This window comes from Hesperophylax consimilis, chromosome 16, assembly GCF_061612785.1.
Source record: "Hesperophylax consimilis isolate HC1 chromosome 16, BYU_Hcon_1.0, whole genome shotgun sequence".
Taxonomy (NCBI): Eukaryota; Metazoa; Arthropoda; class Insecta; order Trichoptera; family Limnephilidae; genus Hesperophylax; species Hesperophylax consimilis.
Window position 1 is genome coordinate 10,890,141 of NC_142851.1, and position 21,921 is coordinate 10,912,061.

General features: G+C 31.0%; 1 protein-coding gene across 1 annotated transcript in view; it reads left to right on the plus strand.

The window, feature by feature from the left end:
• The first annotated feature begins 4,671 nt into the window (after window positions 1-4,671).
• The window catches only part of LOC149416689 (serine protease ea-like), a 29,298-nt gene continuing 12,048 nt past the window's right edge, over window positions 4,672-21,921 (plus strand). The window contains exons 1-2 of the mRNA XM_089640872.1: window positions 4,672-4,915; window positions 15,980-16,167. Coding sequence (XP_089496998.1) covers window positions 4,852-4,915; window positions 15,980-16,167 — 252 coding nt within the window. The 5' untranslated portion in view covers window positions 4,672-4,851. The remainder of the gene's footprint in view (window positions 4,916-15,979; window positions 16,168-21,921) is intronic.

Consider the following 21,921-nt stretch of genomic DNA (forward strand, 5'->3'; position numbering starts at 1 on the left):
GGACAGATACATCCAACAATCCAACACAACACCTCATCTCTTTGCAGAATTTGGGTAATAAACTATTAGATATAGCAAGTCTATGAAAGAATTTCAATATAATAAAATATTTCACCTTGGAAAAATTGGGCTTACTTTGGCAACAGTAGACAACATACTTCTGTCGGATCAGTTATTCAGTGAAGTTGGGTAATAAAGTGGTTTAGTGTATTCAAGTTCAAGAGAGAATGTCGATATTTCATCACCATAAATACATTGTCATTGAAATTAAATTTAACTGAATTTACCATCAAAATGATTACATTGTGTTGTGTTTATTAAATTAAAGATAAATGGGAAAACCTGCAGATAAGATGCCTTGCGACAGCTTTGCGTCACAAATTTTTTGTTATTTTTAAAATCAGTATTTTAAAATAAAAATAATAAAGAAATGAAATATAATAAGCAACATTGCTCGCTTATAATATGAGTTTTTGAATATTATCAAGTTATTCGGAAGACGGAGATGTTTATTAATCTATCATTGAAGATGAATATAATACTTATAAATCTAAACGAAACATGAAACAGAACAAGACACAGAAAAATGAAAAGATAATGGTCACAAATGGGAATTTTCAGAACCTCTTGTTTTACCGGGACAGGCGTCTTAACCAACTTGACGATTGGGACATTTTTACTAAAAGTCCTATTTGTCGATCTCATATTTCAAATTCGGAATTTACAATATCATCTTTCAACTATTTTTCCCATATTTTTGGTATCTAACTTTTAAAATGAAAACAAAGTTTCGAATGAAATTGGTTTGTAACCTAGATAGTGTTTCAGATAAACATATCCGATTTTTATATATATGGGAAAAATTAGTTTCAAGATGATGTTAATTCTGAATTTGAAATATGAGATCGACGAATGTGACGTAAAAAGCAAAAGTTGTTTATTAATTTATTTTTAAAAATAAAATGAAATCGAAGAAGTGAGGATTTTTTCCTTTTTTCAACAAACGGTCAAGTCCATACCACACTTATCTCGGTTTACATCTACAGTGAAGTTGGTCTAATAAACAGTTTCTGAATCAAGTCACAAGAGTTGGTTTTGAAGAGGACTCCAGAAACGTGCTGGCCTCAAGTTTACCGAGAAGATATTCAGTAACTTTATAATAACAGAATACGAGTAAATCTCGCTGACCTTTCGTGATAACTTGTGATAAGTTATTAATATTTTTCCTCGTCTGCCAGGGTTGTCACAAGAAGTCAATAGCTTACTTTGATAACCTATAGATTTATGAAACATCTCCCAACCACAAAGTATTTATGTATTGTATTGGCATCTTATGAACTTAATTACAAGAATATTACTGTAATATTATTAAACAATTTTATATTCACAAATTATTATTATTATTATTATTAATTAAAAAATTCAGTTATTTATCTTTTTGTATGTTTTTTATATGGACCTTTTTAACTTATTTCGATTACATTGAGGACACTTTACAATACATCTAAAACTTATTCTTTATCGTATTTAGGCATAACCCACGAAAAGCAGCAAGGCTTTTAGCTTCTTTAAAATCTGTCGGTAATTCATTAAAATCTTAAATCCTTTAAAATAGCGATTATTTTGGGTTCCCGACAAATTTGTTTTTGGAAGTATAAAATCTCCACAGTTTCTCGTAGGGTAACCCGAAATTAAAAATGTATTCCGAAATTAAAATTAACATTCTTAAATTTGTGTTTGGGAAGCATCTGATTTTTTAACTTAAATATAAATATTAGGGTATTGTAAATTATTCCCTGTCTCACACTCTACTTTCCAGACACACAATATTTTTTTAAACGTTTGATTAAAGAATTTAATTTTTTTTTTAAATTACAGTAGCAAACATGTTTTTTTTTAATTCGCAAGACAGAATCCTAATTATTTTTCTAGGAGTAGTTAATATTTAATTTTAAAATGTTAGTTTTTCAATATTGTGTAATCTCTGTGAAATTTAACTTTTATATTTATTAGACCAAAGTCAATTTTTTCAGCCAAATTAAGCATTCAATTTAATTTCTCCTTTGGTTTTGATATTGAGAACAATTAAGTGAGAAAAAACATATTTTCATAAAGCTTTAGAAAAATATTGAATATTAAGAAACGTCAGTAGGTAATTGGGAGAATTTATCTCCATGCATAGAATTATTATTTTTTAATGCCAATTGTATTTTTAAATATATTGATGATAATCAAATAAATTGTTTATCAAAATTTCACGGATAATTAAAAAAATCCCGTGGGCCCTACTTAGGAACCCAAATCGGAAACGAAAGAAGTACTGAAGAATTGTTGAGAAAGTAAAAAAAGGCCCACAGCATACACGGAGAAAATTTTCTGGTATAAAATATTGCTGATTTATTAAAAATATTTAAAACGGGACTGCAGGCCTTTAACGATTAAATTGAGAGATTTCCAAATGAATTTTAAGTGAAAAATTCTAATATTTTCGCATTTCGTCATTATACAATTACAAGATATACGCAGTTGCATGAATACGTGTTCATGTTATCGGAATATATTACGAAAGTACTAATAGTTTTTCAGAAAATGGCATGCTGTCACGTTTTTAACAGAGTTTTAGTAAATCATCAATATTCAAATTTCGCCGTTTATTTTACATTACAAAATATGTATTTACACGTGATTATAAATACACTCTACAAAGCTTTATTTCATATTTAATAGCAATGACATTAAAAACCGTTTACAATAAACTTATCTTTTGTAAGGATTAAGTTTATTTCAAAAGCTTAAATTTTTAAAAGAAGTGAATTTAATAAACATATCTGTTTTAGAGTTGTTTAAATTTTATTTAAAATATTTGTTTTGAATCCCTGCTTTAGATGACCAATTGAATAAACGACAAACTGGTTTTGCTCCTTGGCCAAGTGCAATGACACGATCTTGCAGGGAAGAAGTAGTTCTGCTCCTGTTTTAAAAATAGCCTTGAATTCAGGGTGGCATAACTGGCTTTAATATACAGATCTTATTAAAATATACAGAATTATCGATGGCAAAATTACATTAAAAAACACTTGTTTTATATTTGATATAAGCATACCTGCGTGAGATTGATGTCTTTTAAGATTTTTTTTAATAATATTGGTAACATTTATGATGTTTTCAAATGTATACTAATTTAGTTTCTTGTTATTGGAATAATCCTCAAATAAGAAATATAATATTTTAAGAATTTTTATTTTTTTATTTAACCTTGTGTATTATGTGCCTACGTGACTAGTGTATAATAATTATAACAACATAATTCGTAGCCTAACTCAACTTGCTTCCTCTAAATAATGTATAAAATTTCGTTCCATTGCAACTCATGATAGTGGCAACTCAACATACTTTGGACAAGTGATGTAAAGTAACCTATTAAACCTTTTTTTACCACTTCACTAAAGTGCGTTATAATGTGTTTAAATGCCACGGTCCCAAGTTACTACAAAATGGTTCCACGGTAACTCAGGGCAGTGACAATTCAACACAATTTTGAAAAGTGATATAAAGTCATTAACAGTGATGAAAAAGGGCAAATAAAAATAACATACCAAAACATATTTAACCTTGTTTTTTCATCACTTCACAAGAGTGTGTTAAAATGTGTTCAAATGCCGCTGTCCTGAGTTGCACGCTACTTCAAAATGATTCCATGGCAACTCAGGGCAGTGTGAACACATTTTTGAAAAGTATTATAAAGTCATTAAAAGTGATAAAAAGGCCTGTACACATAACCTAACTAAACCCATTTAACCATGTTTTTTTTCATATTTTCAGAAGAGTGTGTTTAAATGTGTTCTAATGCCAATATCCCGAGTTGCCTGGCTACCACAAAATAGTTCCATGGCAACTCAGGGCAATGAAATTTAACACATTTTTGAAAAGTGATATAAGTCATGAAAGAAAAATGACCTATAAACCTGACAGTTCAAGTGATATAAAGTCATGAAAAGTGATGAAACAATAACTTGGTTAAACAGATTACGTACACGGAGAAAAATAACTGATTAAAAATACTCAAAAAATTTATTAAAAATTTGGTCAAATTATTCGTTTTCCTGTTGAAAACGGGACTGCAGGCCTATAACTAATAAATAAAACAGAATTCCTAACAAAGTATCAGTTAAAAGCGAGTGTTTTATGTGGACGGCGGAAGAGGTGTCACAAACACAAATACTGAATTGAAATACTGAAATTTTTGCATTCTTTAATGAAATTTATTAGGAAAAGAAAACGTGCTGTCGATATATTTTGATTAAAATGTTATCAGAAAATGGGAAAGCTATCACTTTTTAACACGATTACTTTTTCTTCGTGTAGATGAGGTTAATTAATTTTTTTCATAAATTTTAATGACTTTATATCACCTTTGAAAGGTGTGTTGAATTGTCGCTGTGTTGATTTATCATGGAACCGATTAATTCACATCATATTCAAACGTTCTCAGTCAGGGTGTTATCATGTTGATCGCACTATTTTATTTTATCGATAATAGTAGCATTAATGATATTTATATTTTGTAAATAATTAATTAAATTTTTAGACGAAAAACCAGCCCTACTAATAAAACGAGTTTTGCAGGCAACAGACGAACGAGAAATTATTAATTTGTCAGTCTGCCACGCAACCCGTTCCCAGTAGCATTTCGGTGTATTAAAAATCGGTGTGTCAAACATTGATAGCTGATGTTTTTATAAATATTAGTGTTATTACGATAAGGTTATTACTGTTGATATCAAAATATCGTCTGCGGCCGGATGGCATATGTGCAATAACTGACTACGGATAGTTTAAAGATCAGTAAAAATGGTTTTAAATTGGGTTTTATTTGCGATTTTAGTGTGTACTGCACTAACATCTGTTTTATCGCGTGAGTTGCTTTATTTTGTAATTTAAAATTTTTTATATTCACTTTCAAACTTTTTTAAATCTCCATGAGGAAACAATATACACATAACACATAACATATGTAAATATTATGCGCATTTTGGATTATGAATGTTGTGATTTGTGAACAGGATTTTTTAATGTGAATATTTATTATTTTGACCGGTCGGTGGCCGAGTTGACATCGCGCTTGGGTCCCACTCGGGCGTAGTGTGTTCAATTCCTCGGCTGGCTATGTCCTCCATCAAAACACACAACCGAATGTTTACTTTTGTATAAACGCATAGCCTGGCATTTTTTTAATATTTAACTGAAGCTTATTACTGGAACAGCTTGTGAAAATTGCAAGGTTATGCAATCGTACACATACCCACCTTAAACAGCTTCATATCGTAGACAATTAAAATATTGAATAATAATAATAATAAATCTAAACGAAACATGTTCTTATCGTGGGTAGATCCCAGTTGAGAATGTTCTTATCATGTGTAGATTCCCAGTTGAGAATGTTCTTATCATGTGTAGATTCCCAGTTGAGAATGTTCTTATCATGTGTAGATTCCCAGTTGAGAATGTTCTTATCGTGGGTAGATCCCAGTTGAGAATGTTCTTATCATGTGTAGATTCCCAGTTGAGAATGTTCTTATCATGTGTAGATTCCCAGTTGAGAATGTTCTTATCGTGTGTAGATTCCCAGTTTAGAATATTCTTATCGTGTGTAGATTCCCAGTTGAGAATGTTGTTATCATGTGTAGATTCCCAGATGAGAATTTTCTTATCATGTGTAGATTCCCAGTTGAGAATGTTTTTTTTTGTTACTTTTCTGTTTCTTTAATGTGAATGTTTATTATTTGGACCGGTCGGTGGCCGAGTTGACATCGCGCTTGGGTCCCACTCGGGCGTAGTGTGTTCAATTCCTCGGCTGGCTATGTCCTCCATCACAACACAAGCAACATTTTCAGCTTACTGTGGTGGTAGTAGGAGATTTTCAAATATTGTCAGGTTCTTCGTAACCCGGGAATGTTTGTCTTTCTTTAAAAAAAAAATCACACAAGAATTCCAGCGCTTTCCACTATCTGGAGCCAGTGGGACTATGTCATCCCCAATAATTGCGGTGTGTTGTGGGGCTAAAGAAAATGGGTAATGGAAGAGGATGGGGCAAAGAAACATTGGTAAGTACCTGGCTATTCAGATCTGCTCACCAAACACTGCTAAAATCATTTCTATCAACGTTTTAAAACGTCTTTTGTGGCTTAACGGTTACTATTCTTGACTATGGTAGATACTGCGGTAAATAATTCTTGCTGTGGTAGATACTGTCAGTATGGCCCTGGTGAAAGACTACCTTTCAAAATCGAAACGGTGCTTAAAATTATGCGTGTTTTGTGACCAGATCTGAATAGCCAGGTACTTCCCCACCTTCCTCTTCTATCTATCTCCTAGCTCCTTCCCCTCCCATCTACCGTCAGCGTACCAATATATTTCAATTTGGGATGTCATACTCTCAGTGACTCCAAGCGTTGGGAGCAGTTGGGATTCTCGTGCGATATTCAATCGATTCTGCATTGTAGTCTTTAAGCAAGGACTATTTTATGATAGGAATAACTTATTTTAACAACCATTCTTTAAATCTAAAAATTATTCAAAATATTCATGTATATCTGCTAAAATTTAAAAATGACCCGTAACCACTATAAGGGTCCATTGATGTTATTATCATTATTTTGTTAAATTTATTGTTTTCGATAAATCTTGAGTTTTTCTTATTATTTTCATCTTATTATGATCAATATATTATTACTTTCTTACCTGATTTTATCATTAAAACTTGAATCTTCTCCAAACAGAACAGCCTTGTCTCTTTATGTTGAGGAAACGCCATTATAATTTGTATTTATAATACTCTGTGAACACGTAAAAGAACACTGAAAATTTATTGCAAAACATACGTTTGTTAAATGATTAAGTTTTAAAATTAAAAAAACTATATATATTTAAATATTAATCTGTGAGGACAAAGGATTAAGGGAAAAACACAATTAACTTCTAACAATATCTTCAATCAACATAGTTTTTTATTCACGGAAATTTCACAAGTTCAAGTAAAAGTTCATGATGGCATTGGGTTGGTTTTATTTATTTACTATTAACATCACAAGTGCCATTTACATACGCGATAGTTATTGACAGTCTTAGTATAATACAGAAAGAAAAGTTGTATGATTTTTTTTAAACTATCTTAGTAAACAATAAGCCAAAAAAGAATACAAGTTTGTACAAAGTTGATGAAAGAAATGAAGAAGAAATAATAATAAAATCAAAAAGCCCAAGACGTCGTTAAAATATTATATCCATTGCTAAAATGTTTGTTTGGTGTATCTTTAAACATTAATAGAGTCATATTAAAAACATCAGCTAACTTAGCATATGAGTGACCAATGATGTCTAATCTATAACAGAATTGTAGCCTGAACCGTAGTATAATTGTCACAATAATACATACTAGGGAACCTTATTGATAAAGATTTTAAATATAAGATCACAATTTTTTCTTCAGAAACGATCATAAAATATTAATTCTAAAGGAATTCCAAGTCTAAGACGAATGCACCTCAAAAATTTGCGTTTGACTCAATAAATGAAGTGATTATTAAAGACAGATGACCAAATTGTAGAGTTATATTCTAGAATGCTTCTGATGAGGGATGTGAACAGTATTTTTTAATGTGTGAATATTTTTTAAATCGTTTGTAATTCTTATCATGAAACCACACGTTTATAATCCTGTTAGCTATACAAAGTAGAGTTTCTGGTCAAAAATGATGCATATGTCAAATACTTCGACCACAGAGAATAGGTCAATATTTTGAGTGAATAATTGTATATTACCGGATAATTTTTGAGATTTTGTATAAACGCATAGGATGGAACACTTTTTGAAAATTGCAAGGTGTTGCAATCTTACACATACCCACCTTTAACAGCTTCATATCGTAGACAATTAAAATATTAAATAATAATAATATTTTATTTATTTATTCATTTTTTGGGAAATCGACAGTTTACATTTAATCAGTTTGTACATAAGTGTTATTTAGTAAAATAAAACCAATTATGGATTTTCTCCTTGTGACTTTAACTGAGACAGCATAATTTAAATTTGTGAGAAAGGACTATTAATTAAAAAAAATATACAAAACAAAAGATTATATGAAACGAAAAATTTACAAAATAATACATTTATAGCCATGGAGAGAGGTTGTAGATATAAATCAAATCATAATAGAGATATAAACAATAGAGACATAAACATTATTCACAAACCATCAGAGAAATATTCTTTTATGGTCCTCTTGTATTTGGTAAGTTCGCAACTGAAAACATCAACCTTAGATAATACGCTTTTGTAATTATTGCATAGTCTGTTCAGGCAAGAATTCTGCTTAGAGTTCGTTTTACGTTCGTTTTTGATCAACCCTGAACAGTACACAAGAGCGTGTTGAACGCGCAGGTACATTGTATGGAATCTTGTTTAGCAACTTTGGGCATTGAATATTATTGTTAACTACTTTATATAGGAATAGTGCATCCTTATGATGCCTCCGTACACTCAGTGAATCAATTTTAAAGTTTGAAGCTGCCTCTGCATAATTACTAAATCTTACAAATGACTTGTAACAAAGATATTTTAGGAATTTGTTTCGAATTGCTTCGATTTTGTTTGTGGATTTTGTAAAATGGAGACCAAACAACTGATGCAAACTCCAAATGACTTCGTACATAGGCAAAATAGAGTTGCTTAATTAAAAAGTTTTGTGTTTCTTATGATGAAGCCTAACATTTTAGCAGTTTTATTTGTGATTTGATGTATATGAAGGTTATATTGTGGTTTACTATCAAGGGTTATTCAGAGATCACGAATATCTGAGACTGCTGCAATGCTGTTGTTGTTTAAAGAATAATTAAATAAATAAAAAAATATTTATCGAAAAGACAATGTGATGACATTTTGAAACATTGAGATATAGTTGATTTTGTTGGCAATAGGTGGATATATTGTTTTAATCATGTTGTAAATTGACTCAATCGTTTAGACTTTTTATTGGCTTGTATGGCTTAGCATCATCAGCAAATAATTCTATTTCAGAGTATTTTACAGCATTGATCAAATCATTAACATACAAAATGAAAGAAGAAGATAATATTAATAAATCTAAACGAAACATGTTCTTATCATGGCTATATCCCAGATGAGAATATTCTTATCATATGTAGATTCCCAGTAGCTATTAAAGTATATAACAACCTTCCACGTAGCATCAAACAAATAACCGACATACATAAATTTAAACCATCACTAAAAACATTTATTAAACAAATGTCACTATACCTTAAATGATTACCTTACATAAATTAAACACCTCGGTTTTTTATTTTTTTATTTACATACATTTGTTAACATGTAATTGTTGGGTTATGTAATATAATGTGTATTTGTTGGGTTAGCTGGAAGAAATAGGATGTAACCTATAAGCTATACTCTTTTTACTCTGTATTTTTGTGCAGTAAATATTTTTTGAATTTTGAATTTCGAATTTTATGTAAGTATAGATTACTTACACAAATGCATTGATTGCATGCAGCCATAGAGCTGTACAATTAGAGGCGCTACTGAGTACTAACATCTCGTCGAAATGTGTTACACTATCAGAACGCGATAATCTTCGGCGTAGACCGGATTCGGTGGTTTTAGTTAGAGCTTTGGAGGTCAATTCAAGGTAAAAAAGTGGAACTTGTTATTTTCTAAGTATAATACATCAATGCCTAATGCTAGTTTCAAACCTGTTATTTCACTTCAAAAAAGATTATACCGGTGTAAATGAAATAAAGTTCATTTTTAAAATAATGAAATGAATATCTAAGTGATCAACTCTATCAGATTTTTGAATAATCATGATGATAATAATAACTTGGCTGATTTTTAGAGCGTGAAAAAATCACCTCAACCGGATGTTAGATATGATTACGTTTCTATGACACAGAGTTCCAAACTGTTTATCGTAATATTTATATCAATAATAATATCACAGAATAATCTCATATTAAACAGGGTGTATAAGAAGACGACATGCTTTAACCTGCAATTCTTGAGCTTCTTTTGAGAAAAAATGAATATACAAAAAGCGTCCAAACCATAAGATTTTTTTAATTTATTTTTCACAGTAAATACATAAATTTTAGATGGTATGCAATGGATTATAAATTAAATATTAATTGCTTTTCTTCACGATGATGCATCAAGGCTCTTGTATTTGGTGAGGGAATTAAAGCGAAATAACCAAAAAAATAATAATGTTTGAAACTGTCCTAACTACTCCCAACTCTGGAGCTAGTGGCATCTCAAACTGGGGTATGTTGAGAAGCTGAAGGTAGTGGAAAGGATATGGGGAAGAGTAGGTACCTGGTTGTTCAGATCTGGTCACCAACATCCCAAAGCCATTTCAAGGAACGTTTCAATTCTGAATGGTGGTAAGATAAATACTGAGAGTATCTTCCACTCTCAATAAGTAAGAAATAAAATATTATAAGTGAAAACGTTAGATGTATCGATAACAGAAAAGAGAAATATAAATAATTGATTTAATTGAAAATAATAACAAATATCGATTCTAATGGTAGTTTTAGGTGTTTTTTCAATTCATACTGAAATTCGTGAATATTTTCTGTGATTTTTATTTAAAGGAATATTTTTAAAATAAGATATTCCTAGATAGGGGTAGGTAGGTATTTTGAATAAGCTACTCGAGACTAAACTGAAAAAAGACGTTTAAAAATTTGTCTATGCAAAAGCATATTACGGTCCTTCTAAAGCGAATGTCAGTATTTTTTTATAACGAGTATTTGTAGAAGTAGATAATTTATCATCTATCAATTGAATGCTTTCTACAAAATGTTGAAATGTCAAAGAGTATCTACTAATTCGTTCCAAGTGGGTTGGATTTTTTCTGCGAAGTGATAGGCTAGAATTTTTTTTTATTCCACGTCCTTGGGGAGGTATTCTAAGCCTTAAAATACCTACGAATCACCATAGAATCTAAGGACAACTTTTTTCAATCTATGTGGGTTAAACGTATCAAACTATAGGATATATTATGTGTATATGTACATATAAACTTTTATATCACCTGGACGTTTTAAATGTTAATTTAAGTTAGACACATGAAATGTGGGTGAGTATAAAATAGAATTACCAAGAAACAGTTTTTTTCTTTCTTTTTGTGTTGGATTAATTTTGCAAATTTCAGGAAAATATGTAAAAATCGATTTTGGCACATTGTGGTTGGACGCTTTATGCATAACTTTGTACAATTGTAGCTGACCTCCAGTGATTTTTATTATTTTCTTTTCTTTAAAACTTATAAAGTCAGTAGGTAGGTATTGGACAGTAAGAATATGGGTAGGGTTGGACGGTTATCGGAGTGACATTAATGATGTTAAAAATATCAAAGTAGATCAAATGGAATTTACAATTTTTACTCCAAATAATCTCAGGAATTATTGGTTAAAGTATATTGGATACGTCCTGATACACCCTGTATACAATCAGCTGTTTAATTCAATGTAGGTTTTCATTACGCATTATTGGCTATATTAAGTAAATTACACTGAGTTGCACATCAAGATAAAAATCATTGTCAAGGACAGTGATTTTATCTAATGGATAGCTATTTCAACAATTACGTTAAGGCAACATTTTTATAGCGGGGATAACAGATCGATGATCACATTTTCATAATTTCTGATGACTGTAATACTAAAATATTTTCTAGAAGGGTCACTGTGGTTGTAAGTTATTTATATTTTAGATTAATTAAAACAGGACCCTACCATTAAAATATTTTATCTGAAATGGTTTGAAAATTTTATAAAACGTTTATCATCTTTAAAATTAGTCGTAAACATCTGAATTTAATTTTCTAGACGGTGAACCAGCAACTTCCCGAGGAATACCTCTAGAAACATCTAAGATTTTAGTAATGCATTCAAAAGAAATAATTCAAATTAACACCACGAAAAGGTCGATTTTCTAGGCCTGGTAGGGCAAAGTCGACCGTAGGTCTATCCATTTCGCCTGGCCTCACGCCGAATTTTATTTTACACGACTTCATCACTGATGTCGTTGTGATTCCCACTTTATTTTAGAGAATTGATAAGGCATATTCAACCACAGATCTGCCCGATACACCAGGGCCGCACGTCGCATATTTTAATGCACGGCTGCTTCACTTACGTCGTTAAAATTATGGCATTATTTTAGAATATTGTCTCGTCTTAAGGTTATTGGACGAATAATCATTCTGAATTTGAGTATGGAACAAATTAATATGTAATATATGAAATTTCGGCAATTGGGTACTGAGTATTTTTCGAATCATCCCAAAGCTCCTTAAAAATTGTCTTTTTTATATATATATTAAAAAGCATGATGTCATAAGATTTTTTTAGTATAATATTTAATAATTATTACTTGACTATCTGCACTTCAGATCAATATGTGTCGATAGATTGTTCTAACTCACATGTAAAAACCCAGTAAAATAATTAAATAATAATATAATGTGCACATCAAAAAAATAAATAAAACTATGATGATTTAAATCAACGACCTCCGTGGTTGAAGGCTAACGCTCTCTTCTAGTAATCCGGAGATTGCGGGTTCAATTCCAAAATAATTAACAAAATTTTTGCGGCTCATTTAATAGCGGAAGACACAATTCAGAATTGAAACGTAACTTAAAATGACTTTAGCCGTGTTTGGTGAACAGATCTGAATTTTAGATCCAACTTTTCTCTTCCCAACTCCTTCCCTTCCCAACTACATTAAGCTTCATAACATACCCCAATTGAGGACGCCATAGTATCACGGGCTCCAGACGATTGGGAGTAATTGGGACTGAAAATATCTCGTGCCATCGTGTGTTTTATCTTGTCTTGCTCTTCATTTTATTATCTGTTGAACTTTACCCAAGAGCGAGATGCATAAATTATTAATGTTTCGTCTTCTAACTACATAATTCAATGCTTTTATCAATAATATATAAACATATATATAAGAAAATATATATAAGAAAAATATTATATATATTTATATAATATTTTTCTTATCTCACTGTTACGTTAGGTTCCTACTTATTAAAATAAAATCTTAAAAATTATTCCATGTTACAGTGCATTGTAATTTTATTCATTTATCTCAAAGCGAAGCTTAATGCCAAATCACTATTTTGATTAATGTTTATAACGAATTGGTGTATTTTTATTTTTTAATATATTTTTTTTATTCTAGATAAAAGAAAATTACATTTTTCACTTATTTAACTAGAAATAACATATATTACACATAAATATATTACACATGGATATTATTCTTTTTCATTGTTTTGTTGATGGAGCATAAAACTGATTTTTTTTTTTTAAATGTACCTATACTTTTTTCATTTTTAATTTCGTCTGGGAGGCAATTATATATGTTGCTCCTCTTGTAACCAATGGATTGCTTTCCATAATTAGTATGTATGGTGTTTAAATGTATTTTATCGTGTTGCCGTGTAAAGTGTGTGTGTACTTGGGACGTTTTAATGAGTTCTGTATTTGTACGTATGAATTTATTATTTATTTTGTAAATAAGGAGACATGTATTATATTCATATAATTTTCTTTATTTAAATAGTTTTGTTTCCATATATAATTTTTTTGTTGATGTTCTAGGTTTGAAATGAAATAGCTTTTTGATTACTTTATTTTGTGTTACCTGTAGTTCATTTATATATGTTTCACATGTATTTCCCCAGATTTCAATCAAGCAGTTTAAATGTGAGTGTACGAGGCTATAATATAGACCTTTTTTAATTTTATTTGGTAACAAATATGATATCCGACTGAATACGCTAATTAAGGGGGTGATTGTATCTTTAATACTTGAATATGCTGTTTAAAAGTTAGGTGTTTATCAATGCACAGTCCAAGATATTTCTCCTGTATCAGGATTTGCAGGTTGTTATTTTCAATTTTTAAGGGTACATGAGGAGGAATTATTTTACGATTGGAGCTTAAAATCATGTATCCTGTTTTTTTAATATTCATTGTTAGGATATTTGATTGGAGCCAACTGTTAATTTTGTCTAAGTCACTCTGTGCATTTTCTATTAAGATGTTTAAATCTTTACCCCAGTAGAAAATTGCAGTATCATCTGCATATAAAAAAATATCAACGTTTAAATCTAATTGGGAGATATCATTTATATAAATTTGGAACAGAAGTGGTCCTAGTATGGATCCTTGCGGAACTCCGTAGTTTATTGGTAGGTGGTTGCTATTTTGATTATTAATGCTAACGAATTGCTTTCTGTTGCTAAGATATGATTTGAATAGATTAAGAGCAGGACCAACTACACAAATTTTCTCGAGTTTCTTGAGAAGTATGTCATGGCTTACTGTATCGAAGGCTTTTTGAAGGTCAATTTGTATGGATAAAATATGATTTCCACCATCAATGCTGCTTTTAAGTTTACTGATTAAGTCATTTACTGCCGCAAGTGTGTTTGATTTTTTCCTAAAGCCATATTGTTTTTTATATAAGAACGATTTTTTGATAGAAAGTTGTTTAATCTATCGTAGATTACACGTTAAAAGATTTTAGGTAAGATTGGTAAGATAGAAATGGGTCTGTAATTTGAGGTATCCTATGAATAATTTTGAATATCCTATGAATAATGTCTGTAATTTGAGGTATATTATGAATACCAAAAAATATGCTTTAGATAAATTGAAGGTTTTCCTATCGCTTCGCTTGAGTAGAATACAAATAAAAAAATAAATTACTCAATAAAAATATAAATGCAAACTACTAAAAAAATTTTTTTTCAATAGAAATGTATGAACGCAAAAAAGGAAACAACTTTTAAAAAATACAGTATTATACCTAAAATTAAATGTAACAGTTTCACTTGATTAAATTTTTTGCCTTCTTATAAAATTATTAACAAAATAAAATTAAAAAAAACAGTTTTTTGCTTGAAATGGAACGTTTCTAGACTCCGTTTGTCAAGACTCAATTGTAATGCCTATTACCTACAATTTATACCAAGAATATACACATTTTTAGCTTGTAGCTTCCTCTTTAGAGGAACAGCTGTGCGGCCTTCTTCATTCAAAAATTAAATTTGGATTTGAGGCCAAAATACTTGACCAAACTGAATATATAAATAGATACAGCATAATAATATGTGCTGTTTTATTTATTTGTTTGTTTTAAATTATAAAATGTATTCCATAAAATAATTAAGAATTTTTTGTGATATAATGGTAATTATTAAAAAAAAATATATCTTCACAACCTACTGCGTAAATATGATGAAATTTAAATCGGGTTTTTGGGTCCTAATTTTAAATTTATATAAGAAAAGTTAGTGTTCCAATGTAAATCATTAGTTTGTAGTTTAAATTTAAGCCAATTAAGTGTTATTTTTTTTATAATTCTTATTTTTAATTTTATATTTCACTTAATTTACATCGTAGGTAAGGTTAGATTAGTTTTTTATAATTACCATTAATTCACAAATAATTGCCAAACTCGTCCCTAAATTCATATCAATTACCTTAACAGCCCATATTTTATCATTTTAAATAAAAATAAATAATGATTCAGTTTGGTGGAGTATTTTGGCCTCAAATCCAAATATAAATTTTCTAAAGAGGCCGCGCAACCGTTCCCTTTAAAATTGAAGAGTTTTTAAAATGAATTATTTGACTCTCCGTTTTGAGGCTATCGGAAAGGAGATTGTTGATGTGTATACCCTCATGGCCTATGCTTCTTTTACTACTTTCAGAGTTTAACTTATGTTGTCTTGTATTATATTACAGTCTTCTTGTATATTTTATATATGTTTTAATTTGTTGTTGTCTTTTCCTCTCCAAACTTTTTAACTAAATGCACTAAAAGACTTAAATATATTTATTACTGAAACATGATCATTTGTCATTACAGAAGAAACTTGTACCTCTCCAAACTACATTGAAGGAACATGTATCGACGTCAGACAATGCAAATTCATGTCGGATCTTGTTAGAAAAAAGAACAGAACGGAGACCGAATCCAAGTTCTTGAGAAACTCAGAGTGCGGCAGGGATGGACCAACTACAATCAAAGTATGCTGCGAACCAGAAGTACCGTCTGTAAGTCAAACAATAGAGCATTTCCACAGTTGTTTTCAATTTATTCATATTGCGACGGTTGTCGACCACTAACAATCAGTAGCGGAACCTACGTCTTGGCTCTAACAGCCAAATACAAACCTCTTTGGAATTTGCGGTTTTGGATCAAATAAGAATTTTAAGAAATATATACTATAAATTTTTCACACTTTTTAAATAGTACGTATTAATAATATCCCATTATTTTGTTGTATATAATATAATTAACAATGTTGAATCAAGTGATACCTGATGACATTGACTAAATGAACAACTTTTCGTTGATGACCTCAACAAGTCACCTATAATATTCGAAGAAAGAATGTAAAAAATATATTTATTGCTTGGATAATATTTTTTCATAGCCATTTTTATGTAAAATCACCCCAAAGACGCTGTGTATTCAAGATTTCAGAATATATGCTATAATTTTGATTTTCATATAGTACTAACTGTCTTTGTTTTGGGTTTGTGTGTAACCAGATTTGGGTCCGATAGTGACAATATTTAGGTGGCAAAGTTATTAGTAAGGCAGTTTGAGAAAAAATTATGACATTTCGTCAAATGTCCTTTCAAAATCAGTTTTTAATTTTTGGATACGTTCATAAATATTCAACTTATTTGGATTTTATTCCAAAGCGGAAATACTCCGACCTTCTGTCAAAACACGGCTGAGTCTGATTAGCTCCTAACTCGAACTTAAACTACATTTTATTTATAAAATAAATCAAATTTAACAATTTTATTTTTAAGCAATTTTTTTAAGAAGAAAGGCGATAAACCAATGCCTTCTATGATTATGACTGGTCATAAATATTATAATAATATTTTTTTCAAAGCATACTCGTAGGTCATTGATTTTAAATGAGTACCTTATCAGAAATTATGTATAATTAGATTTTGTATTACACATGTCTTGGTAAAGAAAATTTATGTGATATATTTTCTCTTTGGGTATTTAGTATCTGCAAATTGAAAAAATTGAATTAATGAAAATTTATGTGCTACATTTTCTCTTTGGGTATTTAGTATCTGCAAATTGAATAAAAGAAAACTTTTGTGCTAAATTTTCTCTTTGGGTTTTAAGTATGTGCAAATCGAATAAAAGAATATTTCTGTTCTTTATCTTCTCTTTGGGTATTTAGTATCTGAAAATTGAATAAAAGAAAACTTCTGTTATGTATTTTCTCTTTGGGTATTTTGTATCTGCAAATTGAATAAAATAAAATTTCTGTACTATATTTTCTCTTTGAGTATTTAGTATTTGCAAATTAAATAAAATAAAATGGATCAACAAAAGTCTATACGCTGTCGTACAAAATAAATAACGTACTTAAGTAAAAAAAAAATACACAAAAAGGAGTTTATATGTATTACGTAAATATTTAAATCATTTCATTTATTTATACTGTTCTCAATTAAGGTGTCAACAATCGAGTGAATTAAAAAAGCTAAGAAACGTAATAAGTAAAATTACAAAAACTAAGTCAAAGCATACATAACATCTGCAAAAAAAATCGCTCATAGTTATTAATAACATCACTGTAAAAATGTATCATATATTTGTACAGCGCTCTTGAGGTGATTTTGCACAAAAACGGCACTATATAAATCATCTGATAGTACTATTACGCTAGCTTCTGGACGGTCTAGGCCAGCGATTCTTAACCTCGGGTCGCGACCCAAATTTGGGTCGCGAGAGGTTTTGGGTTGGGTCGCGGAAATCGCGTATTGATATCCCGATCGATGTCACTAAACTAGTATAGTCACAATTATTACTACTCTCAGAACAAGGACATCTATTGTTCACAATCGCGACATGTTAGTTCTGTTTTAATGGGCGGAAGGGCGCGGGGCGCAAAGCGAGGAGTGCGCGCCATCGCCACCGCTCGGCTCACGCAGTCGGCATCGCTCGGTTCGGCTCGGTCACCACCCGCGCCGCACGCCGCACCGCGCTGGTCGGTCGGTCTCGTCTCATCTCGGTCAGTTTGCTAGCGAGTTTGTTTACGATTGCACGCTCGTTCTCATACTGTTTTACGTGAATAACGTTTATACTTGACTACAATACACTCTTTGTTGACAACTACAAAGTGCTACAAAATTGTGATAATCAATTGTGGAAGATTAAAAGTGCAACTCGCGATTGCTGTTATCGAAAGAAGGTAAAATATTTTTTTTCCAATAAATGACATTGTTAGCCTACAATTCGCTGATGAACGAATAGAATAGTATATTTCTATAATTTGTCGTTTTGTTTCAGTAAGTCTTTCGAATTGTGGACAGTCATGGCGAAACGGATGTTAACATACAAGCAAGAATTTTTAGCCTTAGGATTTATTGAAATAAAAGATCGCTCTGGTGTGCCACGTCCACAATGCGTGGTTTGTACGCAACTTCTTTCAAATGAATCGCTAAAAATAAACAAATTGAAGAGACATCTCGAAAAAGTCCATCCAACGTACGCAAATAAACCGCTTGCTTTTTGGAAAGAAAAAGAAACACAAACAAAGCGCATGAGACTTGATGCACCATCAAGTTCAGCAACAGTTTCGTTAGAAAAAACTACCTACGCTTCTTTCGAAGTAGCTTTAAAAGTAGCTCAATGTAAAAAACCCCATAGTATTGCTGAGCAGTTGATTAAACCAGCTGCAATAGCCATGGCAAGAACTGTCTGTGGAGATGAAATTGCAAAGAAGCTGGAAATGGTGCCAATTTCAAACGATACTGTGAAAAAGAGAATAGATTTAATGTCATCAGATATTTTAGAACAATTAATAACGGATCTCAAAAAAGCCATCAAATTTTCAATTCAAATCGACGAATCAGTTGATATTGAAGATTTCCCACAGCTGTTGGTGTACGTAAGATACAGAACTCCACAAAATTTCAATGAAGAGTTCCTGCTTTGTGAAAAGCTCTCTGAAACTACAACTGGGGCTGATATATTTCTTTTAATAGACAAGTTCTTTGTGGAACACCAATTACTGTGGGACAATTGTCTCGCAGTCTGTACAGATGGAGCACCGGCAATGATAGGGAGTCGCATCGGGTTTTGTGCCAAAGTCAAGGAACGAAATCCAGAGGTTGTTTTAATACACTGCTTTTTACATCGAGAAAACTTAGCTACACGTGATATGCAGCCAGATCTACATCAGGTGTTACAGGACGTAATACAAATTATAAATTTCATAAAGGCACGCGCTATGAACTCTCGGATATTTCGACTGATGTGCGAAGAAATGGGTTCAGAACACCAGAATTTATTATACCATTCTGATATTCGCTGGCTATCCCGCGGAAAGATTCTAGCTAGAGTTCTTTCTCTTAAAACAGAAATAGAAATATTTTTGACAGATAAAAGACACGAATGTGCTGATCGCTTCAGTGACAACAAATGGATGGCTAAATTGGCATATTTGGGTGATATTTTCCACCACTTGAATCAGTTGAACACAGAAATGCAAGGTCAAAATCGCACTGTAGTAGACATTTATGAAAAAATTACTGTTTTTAAAAACAAAACAAAACTTTGGCAAAATAAAATTGCTCAATGTCAATTGGCAGCGTTTCCAACATTAAACTTGTTTTTGGAAGATCTTAATCTTAATGGCAACCGTATTTTCGTGGAGACCATGCCTATTTTTTTAGAACATTTGAGAAGACTTGAAAATGAAATGGAAAGATATATTCCACAAAATGTCCATATCGTGAAATACAGTTGGGTAAGAAATCCATTTGAAGTAGATGTAATGGGCGTTGAAAACGATTCAGCTGGATTACAAGAAGAATTGCTCGAAATGCAAGGTGATGCACTTTTAAAAGAGAGATTTGCCAGAACGAGTCTCACAAAATTTTGGGCACAATTATCTGGGAAGCCTGTTCTGAGCAATGAAGCTGAAAAAGCCCTGCTACCTTTCCCAACTACTTATTTATGTGAAGCAGGATTTTCATGCCTTGCTGTTATGAAGAATAAGTACAGGAATAGGTTGGATCCTCAGCATGACATGCGGTGTGCACTTTCTATAAACATAACTCCACGTATACATGATCTTTGTTCAAAAATACAACACCAGGGTAGTCACTGATTATTTTGCTGTAAATTTTTTAACTGTTTTAATGCTGGTCTGATTTTAATACAGAACATTTAAATAAATTTGTTTATTTCTAATTTTACCAATACATCGTATAAATTTTATAGTATAAAATTACATAAACTGTCAATGGAAAAAAAATAAAAAATTAGATTAGGGTCGCGTACTTCAAATATATTCGTACCTTGGGTCGCCAGCCAAAAAGGTTAAGAACCACAGGTCTAGGCCCTCTGATTGGTCGAATTCAAATCGTATGTTTCGGTTAAATCCCGCATTAAGGGTCTGCACGCAAAAAACGACCACTATGCCCCTCAATTTTAACTAACCGTAAGGTTCATTTCAGTTTGCACGCGACCGGATCTAAAAAAATAAGACTTTAAAATTAAGACCCGATTTCAAACTGAAATAGAATCGCCTCATGTAATACGAAATTTCTTAATTTTTTAAGGATTAATCCATTGGATTAATTACATCACAATGAAAATTGTCCACAATTCACGCTTTCTGAGGTCCTTGAAAATGGCCGATACGCACGGCAGATATAGTTTCCCTGATGGCCGACAGAGCGCACTTCTGGCGGAATAAGAACGAACCAAATGACTGGCGCGAAATGCAGCTAACAATACACACGGGTATTCATAATTACCATTAAGCGTTTTATAGGAAGATTTCTTATAGAAGCTTATCACTTTGTGATGGCATTATTTATTTTATTAAAACACAAATAACTTTAAAATAGAAAATAAAACATTTTTTAACTTATTTCCACTTTTTTATTTTACCACTACCGGTTTCATCCTATTATGGACATCTTCAGGCTGGCAATTGAAATTCTTTTGTTACAGAATTTATACAAAATTATTTACACAATGTCAAGGTAGGTAATGTAATGTAATGTCAGCCTGAAGATGTCCATAATAGGATGAAACCGGTAGTGGTAAAATAAAAAAGTGGAAATAAGTTAAAAAATGTTTTATTTTCTATTTTAATAATATATAATTCCACCAAGTATAAAAGTATAATAAATAAAAAAAAAAAAAAAAAAAAACAAATAACTTTGTTTACATCGCTTTACTATTTACAACCTCTACATGTTTCATGAACGAAGTTCACCTCATCAGGAGTATGTATACACTGAAGTAAAAAATTAAGTATAGATTACAATTGGAAAGAAGAAGAGGTAGGAGGGGGGAGGGGTAAGAGTGGGCGGAGTTTCATTATCAGAATAAGTAATTACAATATCGTTAGACGGGAAAGACCAGTTAAGAGGGAAAATATTTAGGAGAGAGTTTATAAAAAAAAATCTTGTCAATTATATCTGCTATTATATTAACATTTTTTCTAATTTCTAAAATTTTAAAATTATTTATTTGCTATGTTTTATATCTTTTGTGAAGTATTTTAAGACCTTAAAAAAACAAATAGCATATAACGATAAAACAATATGTTCATAAAACAAATTAAACAATAAAACAAGCACTTCCACTTCTTATTTCCAATTGTTATCTATATTTAATTTTTTACTTCGGTGTATACTTACTCCTAACAAGGTGAACTTCGTTCATCGCAAATAAGTAAAATTTAATTTATTCAAACAACTGTCATTCTTATTATGCCTAAATTGAGCATTTTACTATCCATTAAC